Below are 24,056 nucleotides of genomic sequence, written 5' to 3' on the forward strand. Positions count from 1 at the left end.
CTTCCACCTTCTTCCGTCGGGAAAATGATACAAAGGTCCGAGGTCACATACCAACTCAAGAACAGCTTCCCTGCTGCTGTCAGATTTTTAAATGGACTTACCTTGCATTAAGTGGATCTTTCTCTACACTCTAGCTATGACTGTAACACTACATTCTGCACTCTTTCCTTTCCTTCTCTACTAACAGTATGTTTTGTCTGTATAGCACACAAGAAACAATACTTTTCACTGTACGTTAATACATGTGACAATAACAAATCAAATCAGGTAGTCCACTGGGTCCATCCTCCTCTAACAGATTAGCCACTTTGGATATTGCTGGGGGAAGATGGTTTCTCAGGGGAATACAGCCAGACCCAAGACTGTGGTGCTGCAAGTGGCTCAGCTCAACAGGGGTGGAGCAAAAAGAGTGGGACAGCAATGGTGATATGGGATCCTATTGTAAAGGGAACAGATAGTTATTTCTGTAGCTGCAGACATTTCACCAGGACATCATGTTGCTTCCATGGTACCAGGGTCAAGAATGTATCACTGAGTGGCTGCTGGACATTCTGAAAGGCAGAGGCGGGGGGGTAGGGAAAAAGGATGAGCAAACATAATATAGGGCGCTAAGAAATCAATTAAAAAGCAAGGCTGGAAAAGTAGAAATCTCAGGATTATTTCCAGCAGCAAACCCTACCTAGTAAGGTTTAGGAGACTGGACCAGATGAATTCATGACTAGACAGAGTGTGTAGTAAGGAGGGATTGAGATTCCTGAGGTATTGGATCTGATTCTGGGGAAGAAGGGAAGTGTACAAGCTGGAAGGGTTGCATCTCAGGCATTCCCTAGCAAATGGGAGAGGGTTTAAACCAGAGTGGCGGGGAATGGGAACCTGAGCAGAGAAAAACGAGAGAAGGACATGAAAGATAGAAGAGTAAAAAGCAAAAGTGGAAGGCAGATGAAACAAAGGCTAGTACCAAATAGGGTCATTGTACAAAACAAGATGAGCAAAAATGTTAAGATGACAAATCTAAAGGTACTGCATCTGAACGTATGGGAATATTTGCAATAAGGTAAATGAATTAACAGCACAAGCAGTTGTGAAGGGGTACAACGGGATTGCAATTAGGGAGACATAACTGCAGGATGACCAAGACTGGGAGCTAAATATCCAAGGGTATACAATATGGGCAGCACGGTAATACAGTGGTTAGGGAGTCAGGTTGAAATCCCAGCTTGGGTCATTGTGCGGAGTCTGCACGTTCTCCCCATTTCAGCGTGGGTTTCCTCCGGGTGCTCCCGTTTTCTCCCACAGTGCTAGTTAGGTGGATTGGCCATGTAAATTCTCCCTCAGTGTACCTGAACAGGCACCGGACTGTGGCGACTAGGGGATATTCACAATAGCTTCACTGCAGTGTTAATGTTAGCCTACTTGTAACGTTAATAAATAAACTTTGAAAAAACACTTTAAACTTTAAATTTAGGAATGACAGCCAGAAAGGAAAAGCAGGTAGGATGGTGTTATTAGTAAAGGGTGAAATTAGTGCAATAGTGAGAAAGGATATTGGATCAGAATATCTAGATGTCTATGCAGTCTTTGTAGAGCTAAGAAACAATAAGGGCAGAAAATATTCATGGGACTTGTCCATAGGTTACCAAATATTAAGGATTAAGGGGAAGGCACTAAGGCCACAGAAATTAGTGGGATTGAAAGCTGAAAAATCCCAGGGCCTAATAATCTACAACTCAGGGTACTAAAGGAGGTGGCCACAGAAATAGTGGATGCGTCGGTTCTAAAATTCTGTAAATTTTGCGTCAGTTCCAAAATTCTGTAAATTTTGGAACAGTCACAGCAGATTGAAGAGTGGCAAACGTAAACCCATTATTTCAAAAAGGAGGGAGAAAGCAAGGAATTATAGACCGGTTAGCTACCAACAGCAGGGAAAATGCTAGAATCTATTATAAAAGGATGTGATAACAGGATACTTTGAAAATACTGATGGGATCAGACAAAGTCAACATGGATTTATGGAAGAGAAATCATGTTTGATAACTTACTAGTTTTTTTTGGGGACATGCCTGCTGGAATAGTTAAGAGGGAACCAGTGGACATGGTGTATTTGGGTTTTCAGAAAGTGCTCGATAAAGTCCCACATACAGGATTGGGGGTAATATAGTAGCACAGACTGTGAATTGGCCAGAAACAGGAAACAGTGTAGGAATAAGTGGGTCTTTTTCCAGAGTGGAAGGTAGTGACTAGTGAGGTGCTACAGGATGCTTGAGCCCCAGCTACTCAATACGTATCAATGATCTGAATGAAAGAATCAAATGCAATATTTCCAAGTTTACTGATAGCACAAAACTAGGTGGAATTGTGAGTGGTAAAGAGACTTGTAGTATTTGCCCACTAGACAAGTTGAGTGGCAAAGGCAGTATAACAAGTGTGAAGTCATCCACTCTGGTAGAAAAATGGCAGAGTATTATTGAAAGAATGACAGATTGGGAAATGTTGATGTACAAAGGGATCTGGCTCTCCTTGTTCACTAATCATTAAAAGCATACAGGTGAGGCAAGCAGTTAAGAAGACAAATAATATGCTATTTATTGCAAAAGGATTTGAGTACAGGAGCAAAGATGTCTGACTGCTTTTGTACAGGGATTTGGGAGAGCCCTGGATTAGTGTGTAGTTTTGGTTTCCTGACCTAAAAAAATATATACTTGCCATAGAGGGAGTACAATGAAGAATGAGAGGAGATTTCTTTGAAAGGTCTAAATTTCTGACAGGGCTGGACAGACTGGGTGCAGGGATGACCTTTTCCCAAGCTTCAGGGAGGGGGAGGGCTTTAAAACAAGGGGTCACTGTCTCAGGATATGTGGTAGGTGATTTAGGACTGAGATGAGGAGAATTTCTTTCATTCAGAGGATGGTGAACCTGTATAATTCTCTACCATAGAAGGCTGTGGAGGCAAAGTCCTGAATGTAAGAAAGAAATACATGAGATTTCTAGGCACTAAAGGTGGCAAGGGGTACTGGGTGAGACCAGAAGAATGGTATTGAAATGGAGGATCTGCCATGCTCATATTGAATGGTGGAGCAGGTTCGATGGGCCAAATAGCCAACTCTTGTTGCTATTTTTCATATTGTGGCATTTAGAAACTATGGGATCAGAAAATAGATAACGAAAATAAAGTACTTGATTCTTAAAACAGCCAGGAGGAGGAATATGTCATGTTATTTGAAAGATAGGGTTGATGAAAACAATGCCAATGTGTGAACAAATGACTTCTAAGTAATATCTACTTGATACTATTTCTGATTTAGAATTCATAACTTAAGTTGCAAATGAAGGTCAGATTTCTGAGATATCCAATCTTTGTTTGTTCTTATAAATGGAGCTTAAGTTAGTTCGCTATATTAGTTTATGAAGACACTATACTGCAATTTCCCTGAGTTTCGCATATCCTGAATAAATCTAATGTCAACTAAATCTAACTCTTTAATCAATATTAAGTACTGCTTTCAGCTGAATTATCAGAACTTCAAAAGATAATGTTTAAGAGCTCAGTTTTTGCTAGTTCTTAGATTTTAAGTGAGATCTATGAATTGTTATTTTAATAAAGCACTCTATTTTAATTACAGCATAATGTAGCATTATTGATTTACACCTAATTTTTCCTGCTGTGATATCTTTGCCAAATCACCTTTCTTCATTGATTCAATTTAAACTGTGTTTCTTCCTCGTCTCTTTTTAACTCCTCCCCCGCCTCACCTGTTACAGAAGATCTGAAAAAATAGTTGCAATCTTGGAGATTTTGATTTTGAAAGATTGAAGTAACCTTGTTTTGTGTTGGCTACAAAGGGTTCATGGATTAGGCACGTGGTAAGGGAGTTTTAATGAGGCAACCTCTATGTTGGAAACTGCTTCCTTAGCAACTATTGTGCAGCACATTCTGAAAGCACTAAGTCTCCTATAATCTATGGTCATTGATTTTAGGTGTCCAATGCAAGTGTGATTAATCAGCCCAAACTAAAACATAATTTTCTTTATAGGATAAATAATGAACATAAATAAACCAGCACCCTGGGTTTCACTACCAAAGTCCCAGCAGAATACAACCAAATCCAATTATACAATATGCCAATTTTTTAGTAGAAAAAATGAAGCCTCGATTTTCTGATATGGGCAGCATAATACCTGTTAATAGCTTAATTTTTAATTTAGGCAAATTTGATGGATTTTTGCTTGTATTTGTCTGGATTTTAAAACGATTATCTAATTTTATCTAAAATGTCGCAGACAGACTCTGCTTTTGATAAGATAATGTGCCTGGTGACTAACCTGTTTATGTATATTACCAGCTTCTCAATTTTATGAAGTTAGATAAAACTTGACACTCTTACTGATCACTGGCAATATAAAACTTGATTACATCATCATTTTATTTCAGAAAAAGAGTCCACAATTTTTTTTAGATAATTGAAACCTGACAAATCAAATATTGAAATTTGATAGTACAATATACGTGACTGATTAACATTAAAAAGTCAATGTATCCTCGGTATAAGTATACAACATATTACAATCCCCCTGCCTTGATGTGCGAAAGGCAGTTTTATGTAGAAACCCAGTTATTTCTTGACTTTCCCCCCAAAAAAGTCAAAACACTGACTTTTTTCTCTCTGCAGTTGCAGCCATACCCTCAGAGTTTTTCTAGGATTTTTAAAAAAGTATTTCTTGATCATTTCCTGCATTTGAGATAATCTGAAGGTTCAGACAACAGGGCAAATTACAGGCTTTAAACAAACTAGATAAAACCTCCCATACTTGATCTCAGAACCCACTTTGACACAGCGCTTCAGGAGCTTCAGGCTGGCCTGTTCCTACGTCAGATCAGTCGTACAAACTGTGCTGTAGGTCCCAGACCAACCATAATCAACTCAACTGGAGAGTTGATAGTGAGCTACATCTTCCAGAGTAAAAGTGAAATACAATACATTTGTGATAATGATTTTCACCTTCATCAAGTATGGTTACAAAATATTTTAGCATTATTTGCATGTTACCTCTGCTTTTAATGAATACTGCTGTCAGGAACAAACATTTGCTTCTACCGGTAGCATTTCACCTGGTTTCAATTTCTCAGTCTGGCTTTACTGTACATTAATACAACACTTTGCATACTTAAATTAAGCCCTATTACGTAACCTGGAATAAACCAAAATGATTTTTTTCTTCCTCACAGGGTTGAAATGAATGACTGTGTCTAAGGTATTTACTCTGCAATCAATGAAGCAATCTATGCTCAGTAACATTGTAATATAGGATTGGATGGTAGTTCTTCAGTCCAAATAACCTCTCATTCTTTTTTGGATACCGTTACAGTAATGAGAATAGATTGTTGATGAGATCAAGTTGGGTACTAAACAATGATTGAAATTCAAAAAATGTTTCTGTACAGGTTTAACCAATAGGTGGAGAGTTGGCAGATAAAGGTCAACAGAAATTAGCGTGCACTCAAGATTAGGTGAAAGGGGTAACTTGTTGGAGTATGTATTAAATGGATAAGCATTTTAGGGCAACAGAGCAAGAAAGAGTACTGGGAATTTAAATGGTTGATTATTAAAAAACTTGTTACAATGCTCACAAGCAGTCAAGTTCGCAAATAAAATGTTTCAATGTACAGTTAAGCATTCAGTATCATTGATTTTAAAATTACAGTATGGAAACTAATGGGAGATTTAGAAGAAAAGTTAACGCTTATTTATTAGTCACAAGTAGGCTTACATTAACACTGCAATTTAGTGTGAAAATCCTCTAGTTGCCACACTGTTTGGGTATACTGAGGGAGAATTTAACATGGCCAATGCACCTAACCAGCACATCTTTCGGCCTGCGGGAGGAAATCGGAGCAGCTGGAGGAAACCCACACAGACACAGGGAGAACGTGTAGACTCTGTGCAGACAGTGACCTGAGCTGGGAATTGAAGTTGGGTTCCTGGTACTCTGAGGCTGCAGTACTAACCACTATGTCACGGTGATGTGGTCCCACCCTGTCCAAAACATTACCATGTTACTATTAGCTCTTGGTGAGGCAACTTTCCTAAAGTGGCAGATCTGATAAACAAACAGCAGGACATCTTTGATTCTTACTGACAGGTATAATGTCATATTTACATTATTATGCCATCTATCCATAACACAGGTTCAGCAGTCAACAAGACCACCCAAAGTAAAGCTACCTGCTTTCATTCAATTGAAAGCATTGGAGGACCTCCATTTTTTGTGTTCCCATTTATAAAGCCACCATTACAATTCCTATCTTTGCATCTAACCATGCTCAGCATGCTTAGGTCACGATGTAAAATTGCCACCGATAATTATGCACCTATTCAACCAAGATACCTTAAGTAGCTTAGTGCTTGCTAGCAAAATGTTCTTCCACCCTCCTGAGGGATAACTGGATCGGACAGATTCAGGCAATTGCCAGGCCTCTTACTTTAGAAATCCACACTGGATGATGGCAAAGGAGAGTTGAGGCACATAATGTATAGACGTAGGCGAGTGTTGAACAGGAGAACATAAGAACTAGGAGCAGGAGTAAGCCATTTGGCCCCTTGAGCCTGCTCCGCCATTCAATAAGATCACGGCTGATATTTTCGTGCACTCAGCTCCACTTATCCACCCGCTCACCATAACCCTTAATTCCTTTACTGTTCAAAAATTTATCTATCCTTGCCTTAAAAATATTCAATGAGGTAGCCTCAACTGCTTCACTGGACAGGGAATTCCACAGATTCACAACTTTTTGTGTGACGAAGTTCCTCCTCCACTCAGTCCTAAATCTGCTTCCCCTTATTTTGAGGCTATGGCCCCGACTTCTAGTTTCACTTGCCAGTGGAAACAACTTCCCTTATCTATTCTCTTCATAATACGTTTCTATAAAATCTCCTCTCATTCTTCTGAATTCCAATGAATGTAGCCCCAGTCTACTCAGTCTTTCCTCATACGCCAACCCTTTTAACTCCGGAATCAATCTAGTGAATCTCCTCTGCACCCTCTCCAGTGCTAGTATATCCTTTCTCAAGGAAGAAGACCAAAACAGTACACAGTACTCCAGATGTGGCCTCACCAGCACCCTACACATAACCTCGCTGTTTTTAAATTCCATCCATCTAGCAATGAAAGACAAAATTCTATTTGCTTTCTTAATTACCTGATGCACCTGCAAACCAACTCCTTAAGATTCCTGCACAAAGGACATGCAGGTCCCTCTGCACAGCAGCATGCTGCAATTTTTACCATTTAAATAATAGTTCATTTTGCTGTTATTCCTACCAAAATGGATGACGTCAATTTACCAACATTGTACTCCATCTGCCAGACACTCACCCCCTACTTAGACTATCTATATCCCTCTGTGACTTTGTGTCCTCTGTACACTTTGCTCTGCCACTCATCCTAATTTCATCAGCGAATTTTGACACATTACACTTGGTTCCCAACTCCAAATCATCTACGTAAATTGTAAACAATTGGAGTCCCAACACTGATCCCTGAGGCACACCATTAGTCACTGATCGCCAACCAGAAAAACACCCATTTACCCACACTCTTTGCTTTCTGTTAGTTAGCCAATCCTCTATCCATGATAAAACATTATCCATAACACCGGTTAGGTGCAGTGCTGCTCTTCTAAAACCCAAAGTGAGCGTAAAACACCTTCACACAATGGGCCAAATGATGTTTAAAAAAAAAGCGTGTTAATGCCCAGTATTGTTAATGTGCAAATCAGACAAATCTATGTGATTAAGGTTGACACAGAGTTGCATTTCTCTACAACTTTCTGCTTCACACTGCACTATAGTTTGATTTTCACAAACAGTATCTCACCCTCCCTGGTATTTATTTTCTTCAGTCACATTTATTGCATTTAATTGCACAAATTCTTCTTTCTTCTCCCCCCAACAGAACTTTGTGAATTTACATAATACCTGGCCATTACATTCAGCATACAAAGCCAAGTTGGGTAATTAACGTAAGTACCTCTTTGATTGCATGACAATTGTTAATGCAAATCCAGTCAAACCTCTGTGACCCAGGAAGAAACATTTTAAAAGACTCAAATTAATTCCTTCATGTATTCAATTGCTTTGAGATTTTTAAAAATGTATTTTTTTAAAAGTACTTTTTCACTCTGTCCCTTTTTTCTAAGTCTTGCTGGAAATTTCCTTTTCCCTAAAAATAAAAGCAAAATACTGTGGATGTTGGAATCTGAAACAAAAAACAGCATCAAACTCACCAACGTTGAGTCTGGAGACTCCAAAAGGGTCATCCAGACTCGAAACATTGTCTTTATTCTCTCTCCACAGATGCTGTCTGACCTGCTGAGATTTTCCAGCACTTTTTGTTTTTCTTCCTTTTCTATTTATTTATTTTTCAATGCTTGATATGACTAATTCATTCCCCTCTTCTTTGTTGTTCTTGTTCCATTCTTAATTCTTAATCTCTTGGTTAAGGAGATAGACAGTTGGTCCCACATGTAACTAAGGTCCCTGATGACTCATTGACCTTACATGTAGTGACCACATGACCAGCTTGCGCTTCCAGCAAGTTATGGTGCAAAAACCTTGAACTGAATGGCATAAGAGAAAATCTAACTAATGCTGTATGGTACAAGATGCTCCATTCCAACGGGATCTGGTCCAATGTGTTTTGGCACTCATGCCACTAAAAATGTGAAATGCTTTGCATTCTTTACTTAGTCAGTGCACTCATTTCTAATTCCCAATCAGCATTCAAAGGGTCAAACAATATTACTTTGTTCACTGACATCAGAATGGGGATTTAACAACTCTGGCAAAGCAATTGAAACCTGAGCATGTTCAACAGTAGAAAGCTCTTTTCTTGGCAATGGTAACAGATATTCTGGCTGCTTTTTTATAATTTGTTGAGATGTTCTCTCTCCCATCATAATAAACAAAAAGTATGGTCAGGTAGATTTATTTCCTGAGACATAGAACCTATGACTCCATTTCCTCAAGGATAAACAAACATTCATGAGTTGGACATGCTCTCACCATCTACAGTGTGTTGAAAAGTACGCCAGGCTTAAAATGATATATCAGAGCTATTTCAAATTTTATCAAACATGCAAAGTACTTTGGAAATCTGGAATATAAACAGAAAATGTTGTAAGTATTAAGCAGATATTTCATGAAAAGTGAAACTCTCTCTTCATCGATGCTATCTGAGCCACTGAGTATTTCCAACATTTTCTGTTTATGCTAATGTAGTTCAAAATGGGCAGGTTAGCTAGATTGGCAATACTAAATTGCCCCTTAGTGCCCCTAAAGATGTAGGCTAGTGGAATTATCATAAATATGTGGGGTTACAGGGACAAGGCAGGGGCTGGGCCTGGTTAAGATGCTCTGTCAGAGTCCGTGCAGACTTGATGGACCAAATGGCTTCCTTCTGCACTGTAGGAATTCTATGTTATGTTTTTTCTGGCATATCAGGAACCACAATTTATTACTAGTCTTGATTTCAACTTCCTTTTAAAACTCCAGTATGGGTGCATTTGTATCATATAAAGAAACAAACCAGTTTCAAAAATGGGACAGTAATATGTACAGAAATTGGTAATACCTTACGTGAGTGTTATAAGCAGATCTCTGAGCAAAGCTTGCTGGACAAAATTGGCATTTATATGGCTTTTCCCCCGTATGTGTTCTGATGTGAACTGTCAGTCCGCATTTTGAACTAATAATTTTATCACAATAAGGACATGTCTGTGGAGTCCTTCTCTTCTCATGCACTCTCCTAACGTGATCATTGATGTCTTTTTGGCGCTTAAATCGTTTGTCGCATAATGAACATGCAAAAGGGCGCTCATTGTTGTGAACAGTAAGTCTGTGCTGTCTTAGGTTCTGATGATTAGAAAAAAGCTGAGAACACATACTGCAGCTGTACTTTACCACAATGGTAATACCATGCTGGGCGGTCATGTGAGTTTGATATGGTTTCAGGAATTGAAAAATCTGGTGACATTTGTCGCATGTATAACTCTGCGGCATTCGTTTGGACATGCTCCTAGTCATTTTTTTAAGTTCGTTATTCTCTGAGCCTTCAGGTTCATCATGCATTCCGTCCTCATCTTCCAGACAATGCAATTTCTTGATCACAATTCGTGTTTCTGGGGAATCTGCATGGATTATTGGATTGGTTTTACAATCATCTTTCTGATTAAGATCAGCAGCAGCATCAGCATCTTCATCGTTCACTTCTTCTGTGGTATAGGTAGTCGATTTAACCATTCCTGTGCTAGGATCAATGACAGTGATTGACTCAGTGACTTCTTTTACATTTCCCTGTGTGCAGTGTTCTACCGCTAGTTGCCCAGTTTCAAAGGTTTTCTTTTTTGGTGCTTTGTCCCAAAGTCTGTTTCTCATTGGTGCAGCTACAATCCTGGACAAATTCTCCACCTCCTGGCTATCCAGATGCTCTGAGTCAGTTGTATTCTGAGCACTTTCCAATCCACCAGCAAGCTGGCACTCCTGGCAGGCTTGCCCCTTCACCTCCGGGCTTTGCCTCGATAGCTCAACCTTTAGAAGCTCACAGGCTTCCACAAGGTCTTTGCATTCTAATCTCTCAGCAATGTCCTGCATTCGATATACCTTCTGAGGTTCAATCTCTATTTTTGCTGTGTACACAAACTCTAAAAAGGAGGTAAAATCCTCAGTGTAAATATCTTGCAAGGTGACTGTCGTTTCCTTTTTCTCAGACAGCTCCTCCCTGAGGAATATTTCTCTGAAGTAATTGCTAGATGCTGCCAGGACCGCCCTGTGAGCAGCAAACTCTTCTTGAACTCCAAGGTGCTCTGTATGGACAATCACATCACACAGATGGCCAAACTGATAGAAAGAATGCAGTGCACTCAGAAGATTTGAAGCAGCAGCCTTTGATTCCATGGTAACTCTGTATGGATCCATCCTTTTGGAATAGGAACAGGAAAATATAAAATTGAAATAAAACACAGGACAATTAAAAGTCTTACATCTATCAATGAAGTAACAATTAAATAAAGGGGTAGATAACAATCAATTTTGAATGAATTCTTTATTCAAGGCAAATAATTCCACTTCCGAATCTAGAACTTAGTGATCTTAATTAACTTTCTCGCAGAGACATATGGATGCAAAACTTTAACTCTGTTTTCCTCTCTCCACAAATCCTGCCAAACCTGCCAAAGTCTTTCAACATTTTCTGCTACTATTTCAGATTCCTAGCATCCGCAATATTTTGCTTTATTAAATTAGAACATTTGGCTGGAAGCTCCTCTGACTTGATCAATTTCAGGTGGATTCTACAAGAGATGTTAAGACCTTGACTTACATCAGAAGGTGCATTTGCTCTTTCAGGCAGGCACTCTACGAACTTAATTTGACAACCACTGCACTTTTTGGGCAATTGGACATAGGACATTGTGCCCAATGTTCATCTGCCATTGAACTCAATGCTCAAAAATGGATGTACAACATTGAATATGTCCCACAGAGATTACATAAGTTACTGTCTAATGATTTTATACGTATTTAGCATTTGAGATGAGAGTTTTTTTTTAATCAGTTTAACAGCAGAAAGTTCACATTTGAAAAAATCTATGTCCAATTGTAAGAAAAATTATAAAAAGTGCATTGTGCTTTCATTATAATTTTTATTAAGATTACATAAACATGCCAAAGTTTATGAACATTTATGAACATTTACTTGCACATCTCCCAAAAAACAGAGGTTTCTCCACATGATGACAGTAGTTCTTCAATGATGAAATTCAGAAATCTTAATTTTGACCAGATTAAAGACCTAATGAATATACATTTTTTTCTGGCACTAAGACTCCAGTGGAACTATTCCAGCGTTAAAATTTCAACCATGAACCTTTCAAATCAATAGAATCGTTTGACTTAAGGCAGGAAAGGGCAATTTTTCTGTGCCTCTGCACATAATTTGAAATGTAGACACTGGTATCTTGTTTTACATCTTTTCATTTCAGCATGCCCCCTAAATTCTCTTAGTGATACTTCATATAGTCTCTTTTTATATTAGTCTCTGTTCTTGTCCTTTTCTAAATATTTGGTACATTTCATGCACCATCTAGCATTCAAAACATAATCCCTGTCTATAAATCCAAATTCTTGCATCACGTTTTTGAGACATACCATTTCACATCGACATTCAACACTGTAAATTGTTACGCAAATGCACATGATGGGAAAACTCAAAAGATTTGCATTTATATTACACATTTCACAACTACCAGGCATTCCAAGGCACTTTAAAACCAGTGAAGTCCTTTTGAAGTGTAGTCACTATTGTAACGTAGCAAATGCAGCAGCAAATTTACACAATTAGCTAATTGCCACGAACAATATGATAATGACCAGACATTATTTGAGATGTTGATTGAGGGATATTAGTGAGGACATCGAAGATCAGATCCCTGCTCTTCTTTGAAAAAGTGCCATGTAATCTTTTACATTCACGTGGGATAGATGGGGCCTTAACTTAATGCTTCATCTAAAAGAATCCACCTCAGATAGCGCAGTACTCGCTCAGTATTGCGCTGGAGCATTAGCCAAAATTCCTATGTTCTCTAATGCGGCACTTGAAACCACAAAATTGTGACTCAAGAGAGGTCTAACTGAGTCATCGCTGACAGGCATAACCAGTCATAGCATCCCAACAGTGCAGGAGGCCAGTCAGCCCATCAAATCTGCACCAACCACAATCCCACCCAGGGCCTATTCCTGCAACCTTATGTATTCATCCTGTAATCCCCCTGTCACTAGGGTCAATTTAGCATGGTCTATCAACCTAACCCGCATATCGTTAGACTCAGAGGAAACCAGAACTCCCTGAGGAAACCCACGCAGACATGGGGAGAAAGTGCAAACTCCACACAGACAGTCATCCAAGGCCGGAATTGAACCTGGGCCCCCATATAAACATTTGCCATATTTTGAGAAACCAACAGAATTCACACTTTGCGAAACAGATTCATTCGTTGTCTTATTTTAGTAACACAAACTTATGTCCAGAATAAATTTTTAAACAAAATAAAAACTTATTTCATAATAACAAGATTACATTTACCCACTAATCATGTGGCTTTTACTTCAAGGTTTCAGTTTGTTGCACCTGAGCATCAGTGGGTTTTTCGGCTCAGTGCAGTTGAACAAACTTTCAAATACATCTGTGCCTACTGAACACATGCTGTTTGCAGAATTTGTCTGCATTTAATCTATGCATCAGTGCAGGCTGATGCTCTGCATGTGTGGAATTGAATTTAATATCTTCAAAACCTTTCCAAACAAGTTGAATTCTTAAAAACCATTTGAAGCAAAGAAACTCTCTCAAAACCTCACCACTCGCCCCACAAGCCCTCAACAATACTTCATTAAAACCTTTACTTAAGGTCTCAGTACAGCTACTATATTTATTCATTGTATTTTTCTGTTATAAATTCCGCAAGCAGACATTGCCGATTATTATGATTTCCTTGTTTGTAGTTAGAAGAGAGTTTGAAAATAAAGTTTCTTTTTAGTCATTTGCTTTCATGCAGGAATGCAGTTGAAACAATGAGCTTTAGGTTTTTCTTCATGTGAAAAATTGGAAACTGCAATTTATGAACTTGAGTGTTTTATCAGAATGATTTAGTTCATGTGACTTTCTATTCATTAAAGACTTTTCAACACAGCCAACCCACCATTAGTGTATTTATGTGTAAATTGTCCATTTTGATTAAATGCCACAAATTGAAGGTGAGGTTTGGATTTCATATTTGTGAGTGTTGACACTGTCACTTGAAAGCAGATTGTGCGAACTGATTGTGTGCACTATGCCCTAAAATGCACTAGTTACACCTTGCCTGATAAGTAATGCAATGTTCTTGCAGCTTCTAACACACAATTTTGCTACTTTTGAAAATTAAGGGACATAGGTTTAAGGTGCGAGGGGAAGGTTTTAAAGGAGATGTACGAGGCAGATTTTTTACACAGGGAGAGGTGGGTGCCTGAAACTTGTTGCCGGGGGAGGTAGTGGAAGCGGATACGTTAGTGACTTTTAAGGGGCATCTTGACAAGTACATGAAAGAGATGGGAATAGAGGAATATGATCCCCGAAAGCGTAGGGGGTTTTAGTTAAGTTAGGCGACATGGTTGGTGCAGGCTTGGAGACCCAAAGGGCCTGCTCCTGTGCTGTAATTTCTTTGTTCTTTGAAAGCTTGAGAACAAATTTCAAAGCATTGGCATCAGGTGAAATTTAGGCTGACCTTTTAGAACAGTGAGTTTGTAAGTATTGTACATAGGTTTTAGACTGAGTGCAACCAAAAGTGTACTGATTAAAGGTGCAGCAGATGTATAAATTCCAAAAAGCTCTGAATCACGAAACACAGTGGTAGGCACTGATAAAAACAGAAACAGCCGAAAACATTCAGCTGATGCTTTTCGTAGCAAACAAGTGAGTTAGAGTGTGGGAGGGCTGCATCAGGTGATATGGGTGAGAAGTATGAGTATGACTGCAGTCTATTCTAGGAGAACTTTAAGGTGACTCTATTTTTATTTTATGGGGTTTTGGAGGCAATCAGGCTGGAGAATTTAATTCCTTGTGCGTATGGGCTGAGACTAGTTAGGGGGAATACTGGAGGAAATTTGGGGATTGGGGGGTGAAGAGAACTGAGGGAAGGATTACTGAAATTGGGAAGAGGAGGTCAATAACCAACAATATTCTCTGTTAGCATCTGTGTAGAGAAAAACAGAATTAATGTTTCATGTTGTTCATCGTTGGCCAAAAAGGCAATATCTTTCCTCAGTCTTTTAAATATTCTCATTTCCAAAATGTGTTAGAAAACAAGTCTTCAGTTTTAACATGTTGAATTTTGAATGCAAAACCCTTTGAACTATCACTAGTAATTTGCTGACAGATTACAAACATTGCAATTATTGAGCTCCCCACCCTGACTTCAGAAATCCTCAATGTTGGTCTCCCTGCAAAGTTCCCTCTAACTATTCTCATCCCATTTCCACAAGGACTTGAATTCCTGACCCTTCCCCCAACACCTGTAAAAAAAAACGGAACCACTTTAAAGTTCTCTTAGAAGAAAACTGCAATCATGCTGGTATTTCTCAATCTTCTCATCCACATCACATAACCACCAAATGCAACCCTTCCACACTCCAATTTAAAAACAAGACACTGATATAAAACACTCACGATAAATGTCCAATTGTATTTCTAGTCCACTATTATAGATTATGAAATTGATCACTTATTTTGTTTTGCATTCCTATTTTCAAAGCTATGTTGCAAAGTTTAAAACGTGGATCTAGAAGACAAGAAACTACGTTGCAGTACAATCTGTGCACCGAGGTGACTGGTAGAAGAGAGTGATTGGGAGAGAGATATTCCTCAGAATTTTAATTAACCATCTATGTGGAGGAAAAAACAAACTGGCGAAGCATTAGATGGTGAAATTCAGCGGTTTATTCTGCAAAAATGAACAATAGTTCATGAATCAATTACTTCCTACACAATAAATGCAAAATTCAAAACAACTCACATGGTTACTTGAAAGGAAGAAGGAAACTGAATTCATATCATGACTAATGTTCTCAGGGCATTCTAGAATGCTGAATAACTATTTGACACTTTATTGAAGCAAATACAACAGCCAATTTGCATAAAACAAAGTTCCTATGGATGGCAAATTAATGAAACAGTAACCTATTTTGGATCTGTTGGCATGAGGGGGTGGGGTGGGGGGGGGGGGGGGGGAGGAGTGTTGAGGGAGGGGAGGGGAGTTGCCAGAGAAATATGTCACCGGAACGTTTACGTCCAGCTGGACAGATGCAGATTAGGTTTACAGCACTCCCTCAGCAGAGCACGAAAACCCCATGGATTACATGCTCAAGCCTGTATTTGGGCTTGAATCCACAATCTTTTGATTCAAGAATGCCTGTTAACAACCAAGCCAGGCTGGCAATCACAAATCATATAGGACTTTCTTTCTTTACAATTTTTAGCATTGTTCTCTCTACAGCATGAATCTCCACAGATTCCTCAAGATCAAAATGACATCATTAAGTGTAATCGTACCTTAGGCTATTTCTTTGACAATTCTGGTCATCACCTTGCATGGCAGTGAAGGTCATAAGTGGTCATACATATGCATCAATAACAGACTGACTGCAAGGTTTGGCTATTGGATCATCTTTGTGAAGCACTGGAATTTAATTTCAAGCAGCTGCATAAAGTAGCATTTTGGAGGCAACCTCTGCCACGACATTCTGAGTCTCAACATGTTCCAGATTTGATAGTGGAACAGCATTGTTGAATCAACTTTAGCACTGATCCCTATGGCTAACACATCATCGCCTTCGGAGGTGATTGCAGAGATCTTTGTATTGGAGAGGTCTTCCTCCCAATGTACTGGACGTTAACTCCTCCAAAAGTAGTAATTTTGTTGTTAGCCCCTTCTTTGCAGAGGCAAGTTTTGTCACTGGATCGTAAAGCAAACTCAATCTGTGAATATATGAAAGCTGAAATACTGAATTTATGTTGATCGAAAGATCGGTGAACCTTTCTGATCTGAATAACAACCTATGAATAAAAAATTGCTTATGTAAGTTGACAATGAACATTAAAACTTCAAATTAATACGCTATAACATAAGTAATTTAGATCAAATTATGTGCTACAGTTGCATAAAAGTGCATAATGTATATAATGGAAGTTAACTTACCAGATATAAATGAGTTATTTGAATCTTCTTCTGTGTAATAAAGCTGAAGCTTATCCTCCTTACAGCAGCTGGTAAGATTTTCCTAAGGGCATAGCAGTGGAGTCTTGTATCACTGTGTGCTACCTTCAATTCACTTTGATTCAGCAACCTTTTACAGGTTAAAATTCATAAAATTAACCAATTTTGTTTTCTATATGGTCAGATATTTTGTTAAATAGTATTTTTTGCTGAAAACCTGTCATGAAGATGCAAGCTGTTACAACCAACTATTTCTTTTTTATACTAAAAAAGATTGTCCTCCAGTAACAGTATCTATAAGCTGTGCACCCCTTTCAGGGCACAAAGAGAACTCCCCTCTCCTCTTCAACAATTGCCACAGAATCATTTACAAAATGGGCATTGGTCGAACAACCTTTCTGCATCTTCTTTGTAAAGTAGCCATGAAAGAAAGAACATAAGCCAGGATCAACTTGCCCCACGGTTCTCTGGTTTTAAGTGGCATGTTTCCCTGCATTGAAATTTCCCTCCAACTCCTTATCAGACAAAAACCAAATTTCATAACTTTGCTTTTGTTACTTATGTATACAGAAAGCAGAGGGGTGTCTGGAACCTGCCGAATATTGAACATGTTAGTAGTGCTAACAAATCAGTGTTTAGTGATCACATGAGCACCAGTCTAGGACCGTACAATGCATTTTATGCAACTTTTAATCTTCATTTTAAAAGTTAAGATTTTGTTTTTAAAAATGAACTTCTTTTTGCAAGTTATCTTGGTTACTTTAATTGCAAATTAGAGCAACTTATTCACAAGAGATTTATTTCTAATTAGGCATAATTTAATCACGGATTGTAATTGCCAGCTGCAAATTATAATGCAAGGAAAATATTACAGTTATTCCACATCAATATATGCTCATAGTTGGTGTCAAAGTGGGTAACAGTTCCCTTGGACAAAGCTTCCCCCATTTTTTCAAACAAGTAGATTAGATCAGCAGTGCAAATCAAAAGGCTCTTTGAGATGAAACACATTATCTTGCCAATACTCAGTGGGCCACCGTACTTCAGTTAAGCATAAACATAACCAATAATAGCCCACAAAGCAAATACCTCTAAGTTATTTTTTAGTAATGGGTTTCAACAGGCAAAACCAATCCGTTTTCTCTCACTTGACTTTTTTAGTTCTTAGAGACTAAACCATGTCTGACTTAAAGAAGAACTTCTAAAACTAATTTGATCAAACAAAGATTTCTCCTCTTAAGTTTTCTATTAATAATTTTCAGCATTTTGTTGGTAAAATTGTCTTCCAAGCATCTGGTGCCAATACAAATAATTTCAGTGCCAAGTTGACATTGTTGGGACCTAGTCAAGGAGAATATACCAATTTACCTCAGTCAAAGAGCCAGTGGCGACTCGCTGAAATTCCAGATGAAAGGTACATTGGCAACAGAAACATTCATGGGGCGTGGTGAAGGGAGACAGATTATACCAATAGACACTAAATTCTAGCCTAAAAAGGATGAAAACACAAACTGGAGTGTTTTTTCAGAGGCACCAATGCCATCTCGGAACATTTCTGCATTTTAATGACTCTGAAAATTATGAATACATTGGTTGTCAGCAGCACTGTCAATTAAAAATTACAAGAAGTTCTAAAAAACGATTGAAGCAGCTCCATGTTTATTTTCTGCCCTAGAATTGTATACTTCTACATTTTAATGAACCACTGACTTTCATCACTTCAAAATGCTGGCATTTGCCTTTTACAATGTTTAAAAATGCAGCGTCAAAAACTGGCAATGTATCATGAATATAACTTTGCTGATTATTACCCTCCATCTACACTATAATTGGTAGCATGCTCCAAGGCTGTTTTCCATTAACTTCGGAGTTTCCCAATGCTCTCTCCTCTTCCACTCTGTTCTTACTCCATACAAATGACCTCCTAAATTCAGCATTTGATCTCAAGTTCTTTTACTGATCAACTTAATTCCAATTACAAGTCCTAACTGCACACAACCTACACTCCCTTGCAGAGTAATAATCACTACATAGAACAACAGAGGTTTAGAGTGGAGCAGGTCTTGTTGGCCTATTGTATCTGGATTTATGCTAGAGCATTCTGAAATTAACCCCACTTCCTGGCTTTTCCCATACTTTGTGGCTTCAACTTCAAACGTTTATCTGTTCTAGTCTTAAAAGATTAGTCGGTGCCTTTTGGCCTCCTGGACAAAAATATATTTTCAGGTTTTTCAATTGGATGTCCCTCAATCTAACTGCTGCTACATTTCATAGCTACAGCTTACTTTTTCTTCCCTCATCAGGAACTCTTGGACTTCAAATGGAAATCAAATTTCCTTGCTTTCACATCAAGCTCAGACCGATTCAATTCCAAATTGACAACCCTAAATTCGTAGGATTCTAATATGTCACACACTAGAGAGATATGAGAAAAGGCATCTCTTGTCCCCAACACTTTTTTTCCTTCTCCGGAAGCTTTGTTTTTATTTTATTGAAACCAATTTGATCAGATCTCTCAGAACCTTTATTTTAAGTTGTAATTGTGTCATTCCATATACTCCTGTGTCCCTACACTGTGGTGAAACCAAAGCTTATTGCATACTTCTACGATAATGCATTTGTCTTAAAACTATGAAACCTGTCTCCCTTGATCATTCTTTCCTTTTACAAGTTAGCATCCCTACAGTGCAGAAGGAGGACATTAGACCTATCAAGCTTGCACCAACAACAGTTCCACCCAGACTCTATTCCCGTAACCCCACGCACGTACCCTACTAATCCTGCTGACGCTAAGGACCAATTTACCATGCCCAATCCACCTACCCCGCACATATTTGAACAGAACTCATAACAATGGAGAAAGTGAACTTAAAAGGGCAGTCAGCACCTGTAATGAGAAAGGCCAAGCCTGATATTCACCTTGAGCATTATAATTTTTTTTGAAGGCACTAACCAAACTGTTTCTCCAACATTTTTAAATTTAGTTTCGGATTTGCAGTTTGTATTTGTATTTCCAAAACTTCAGTTTGGTAAAATTTAAATATCACTTCTGGTTCACCTCAACCTTCTAACTCTGTCCTGCACTTCAAGAATAAGTTAACAAAACAAAAGCCTGGTTGACCTATTAAAAGAAAAAAAGCAATATTGTGTTTTTAAGTCTTTTTCTGTGAATGGAATTTGGTTCAACGGGTTAAAACAAATCAAAACAATTAAAACACTTTTTTTTCAATAATCTGTACTCAAATTGATTTATCCAATAATTTGAATTAACTGTTATAAACATAATGCTAAAAAATAAATCAGATAATTTAAAGAATTTTGAATTTCTAGATAAGATTTTACAAATTAAAGTTTAAAGTTCATTTATTATTGTCACAAGTAGGCTTACATTAACATTGCAATGAAGTTACTGTGAAAATCCTCTAGTCGCCTCCAGCATATGTCCGGGTACATCAAGGGAGAATTTGGCATAGCCAATACACCTAACCAGCATGTCTATTGGACTGTGGGAGGAAACCGGAGCACCTGGAGGAAACCCATGCAGAGATGGGGAGAACATGCATACTCCACACAGTGACCCAAGCCAGGAATCGAACCTGGGTCCTGATGTTGTGAGACAGCAGTGCTAACCACTGTGCTGATCCATACCATGAGCATTTGTATCTAGTTTGCATCTCTTTGTTTATTGAACGCACAGATGCTGCTGGGAGCTGAGTGATGGCAGTCATAAAACAATTCAGCAAAAACGAAGCTGGGGTTTTAGGACTACCATTTCAATATTTAAAATTGCCTTGTTTCCCACAAAGGAGCAGGCTTCAGCTTATAAATCTGCACAGAGAAATGAAAAAAGGCTAGCAAAACTGAAGGTCAGCAAATCCCTCATCACCCTTACGAATTTCTCAAAAACATTTTTTGCTCGGGATGCATGAAAATTTTATCTTACTGTTTAGTTATTTTTAATAAGAACAAATTTTGGGATTATACAGCAAATCTACTTGTATCTAGAACAAAGGGACAAAGTATAAAAATAAGGGGTCACCCTTTTCAGACAGATGAGAAGAAATCCTTTCCCTCAGATTCCCTCATGAATCTTTGGAATTCTCTTCCCCAGGGCACAGTGAAGCAGGGCCATCGAGTATTTGTAAGGCAGAGGTAGCTAGATTCTTGACCAACAAGGGAATTAAAGGTTATTGGACATAGATGGAATGTGGATTAGAGACCACAATCAGATCAGCCATGCTCTTCCTGAATGGCCGGGCAGGCTCAAGGGGCCAAATGGTGTACTACTTCTCCTAATTCACATGCAAGTCAATTAGTATCTATGACAGAAGTGCAGCACTTGTTATTGAACCAGGTATTAGAGACTGCTTCAAAACCCGTGATGACAGTTTGAGAATATGAATTCAGTTTTTAAAAAAAATCTGAAATAAATGATTGTGACAGTAAAAAATAAGATAGCTAGATCGTTGCAAAAGACTGTCATTAAAAAAAAATCACTAAATGTCCATTAGAGAAGGAAATCTTTCATCATTACTTGATCTGGCCTAAAGGCAACCTGCTCAAACACGGCTGATGCTTAACACTATTGTGGTCCAGCACGGCACTGACATATTAACTACAACACAAAAGCAAAAACCAAAAATGATGAAAATACTCAGCAGGACAGGCAGCTTTTGTGGACTGAAAAGCAGAGTTAACATTTCAGGTCCTTTCTGATGAAAGATCACAGACCCAAAACTGTATTGTTGCTGTCCTCACTCTACACGATGCTGCCAGGCTTTTCATTTCTTGGTCTAATATCAACTGCCATAGTCATAACAAACCACAAAATAATGTGTGACGTGAGGTCTGCAGAGGTTTTAAGGAGAAAACATGCAACGAGACAATGAATATATAGTAAATGATCAAAACCCTACAGTGCAGAAAGAGGCCCTTCAGCCCACTGAGTCTGCACCGAACACAATGCCACCCAGGCACTACTCCCACATCTCTACATATTTTGCCCACTAATCCCTCTAACCTACACATCTCAGGACACTAAGGGGCAACTCTTTTTTTAGGATGGCCAATCAACCTAACCCGCACATCTTTGGACTAAATACATGCAAGCCTCACCAGCAATAAATGATTCGTCATAAAAATCAAGAGATCACTTTAGACAGCGCTATTATAGCAAAGTATTGTGCATCTCTGACATTGCTAACCTGTCCTTTCCCAATCGAGATGCTGACATTCCAACATCCTCTGACTTTTACCCCCTACAGTACGTGCTCTTTATTGTGTGTTAGGAATAAGATGCTGAACTAAAACATTTAGCCCCAGGACCACTTCTATACTTGCAGCCCAACGCAACCAACTGGCCTGTATTTTAAGGGTTTACCCTTTGACTGCTTGCCCATGTTCCTTCAGGGACATCTCTCAGAGACCGAAACCTGGGAGTCTCCAGGGTGAGTTTGAGTGATTGCAGCGGAACTGCAGATGAGTGAACTAACAAGCAGAGAGATGGTAATGTCATGACTCAAGTTAGAAGTTTTAGTTAACTGTAACCTTCTCACACACGCCTCTGCTGTCACAGCATCCAACATCTCCCAAACTAATCACTCTAATTGAAGCATCCCATAAAATTCCCACATGACAAAAGGAGGCCATCCAGCCCAAGTCAGCACAGACTCTCCACCACCCCCTCATCCTATTCCCATAACCCCACATTTACCATGGCTAATCCACCAACCCCACACTTCTTTGGACCGTGGGAGGAAGCCAGAGTGCCCAAAGGAAACCCACGCAGACACTGGGAAATGCATAAACTCTACACATACAGTGGCCCAAGCCAGGAATTGAACCCAGGTCCCTGGTGCTGAGAGTCAGCGGTGCTAACCACTGTGCCACCCCACACTCCAGCAGCACAAGCCTTATATCAATTCACAAAGGTAGACCTTTAAGCTGCACCTGAACTGGGAAATGTTAAGTTTATTTATTAGTGTCACAAGTAGGCTTACATTGACACTATAAGAAGTCTCACAACAATAGGTTAAAGTCAAACACGTTTATTTGGCATGCTACTCCTTCAATACATTCACCCGAGGAAGAAGCAGTGCTCTGAATGCTCATGATTCCAAATAAACCTGTTGGACTTTAACCAGGTGTCGAGACTTCTTACTGTGCCCACCCCAGTCCAACGCCGGCGTTTCCACATCATGGCAACGCTAACACTGCAACGAAGTTACTATGAAAATCCCCAAATTGCCCCATTGTGGGTACACTGAGGGACAACTCAGCACGGCCAATGCACCTAATTAGTCTTTGCGGATCGTGGGAGGAAACCGGAGCACCTGGACGAAACCCACACAGACACAGGGACAACGTGCAGACTCCACTCAGACAGTGACCCAAGCCTGGAATCAAACCCAGGTCCCTAGCACTGTGGGGCAGCAGTGCTAACCACTGTGCCACCCAAGATGAAAAAGGGGGGGGGGGGACACCTCAGTAACGTCTGAGATGGGGGGGGGGTCTCATTACTGAACCAAATGCAGGTTAAAGATGAACAAAACAGATCTATAGGGGGTTGCTGCAATGGTGTGAGGGGGCGGGGGGGTGGTGCTAGCTGACATTTGGCTGCCTCCAAGCAGTGGGGACAAAAAGGGGAGGGGGGTGTCCAGCGCTGGACATGAGTCTCTCCCCCACTGCCTGTCGGTCTCTTTCCTCCCGGGCCTACAGCCTCTACCATCGCCCCCCCCCCCAATACAGACATTGAGGGGGAGGGGGTTGAGTCCCGGGCCGAATGCGGTTCCCCTCCCTCACAAACCAAACGACTTTCTCCCGCACCGACTGACCTGCTATCCGGGACTCGGCCTGTGCAGGGTGTGTAGGTGTGTGTTGGAGGACTGTTGGGGGTTTAGGGGGGTGATTTGTTGCCCCCTTTTCCCTTCCCCCCCCCCGACCCCAGGCGGCAGGACTCTAGCTGACCATCGGGCTGCTCCGGCTGACCATCGGGCTGCTCCGGCGGCCCATCAACTCCGCGCACGCGCCACTCAGGCCCCGCCCTCTCCCGGCGCCGGCGGTCCCAACCGCCGCGCCTCGCGCTGCGCCGGCATCTGCGCGCGCCGCTGTTGCTGATTGGATCGGGATGGCGCGGCGGGGAGGGGAGGGGAGGGTAGGAGAGAGCGGAGGGCAGAATAGCGCGCAAGCGCTTCGGCTGGCCAGAGACAGCCCGCTGCAAAGGCTCGACCCAACAAAGTGTGTGCGCGCACGCGCCTGC

At 39.9% G+C, this 24,056-nt stretch overlaps 1 protein-coding gene across 3 annotated transcripts in view; it reads right to left on the minus strand.

The window, feature by feature from the left end:
* LOC145350774 (uncharacterized) overlaps positions 1-23,775 on the minus strand; it is a 36,989-nt gene extending 13,214 nt beyond the window's left edge. Inside the window, exons 1-3 of one of the 3 annotated variants that reach the window (XM_080200057.1) lie at positions 23,632-23,775; positions 16,781-16,862; positions 9,628-10,971 (exon numbers count right to left, since the gene is read on the minus strand). In XM_080200057.1, the coding sequence (XP_080056183.1) occupies positions 9,628-10,970 (1,343 nt within the window). In that variant the 5' untranslated portion in view covers position 10,971; positions 16,781-16,862; positions 23,632-23,775. Of the gene's footprint in view, positions 1-9,627; positions 10,972-16,780; positions 16,929-23,631 lie in introns of all 3 variants that reach the window. The other 2 variants (XM_080200056.1, XM_080200058.1) reach the window with 2 other exon arrangements.
* Between the last annotated feature and the right edge of the window lie 281 nt (positions 23,776-24,056).

Source organism: Carcharhinus amblyrhynchos, chromosome 12 (assembly GCF_965287045.1).
Source record: "Carcharhinus amblyrhynchos chromosome 12, sCarAmb.v2.hapA, whole genome shotgun sequence".
Taxonomy (NCBI): Eukaryota; Metazoa; Chordata; class Chondrichthyes; order Carcharhiniformes; family Carcharhinidae; genus Carcharhinus; species Carcharhinus amblyrhynchos.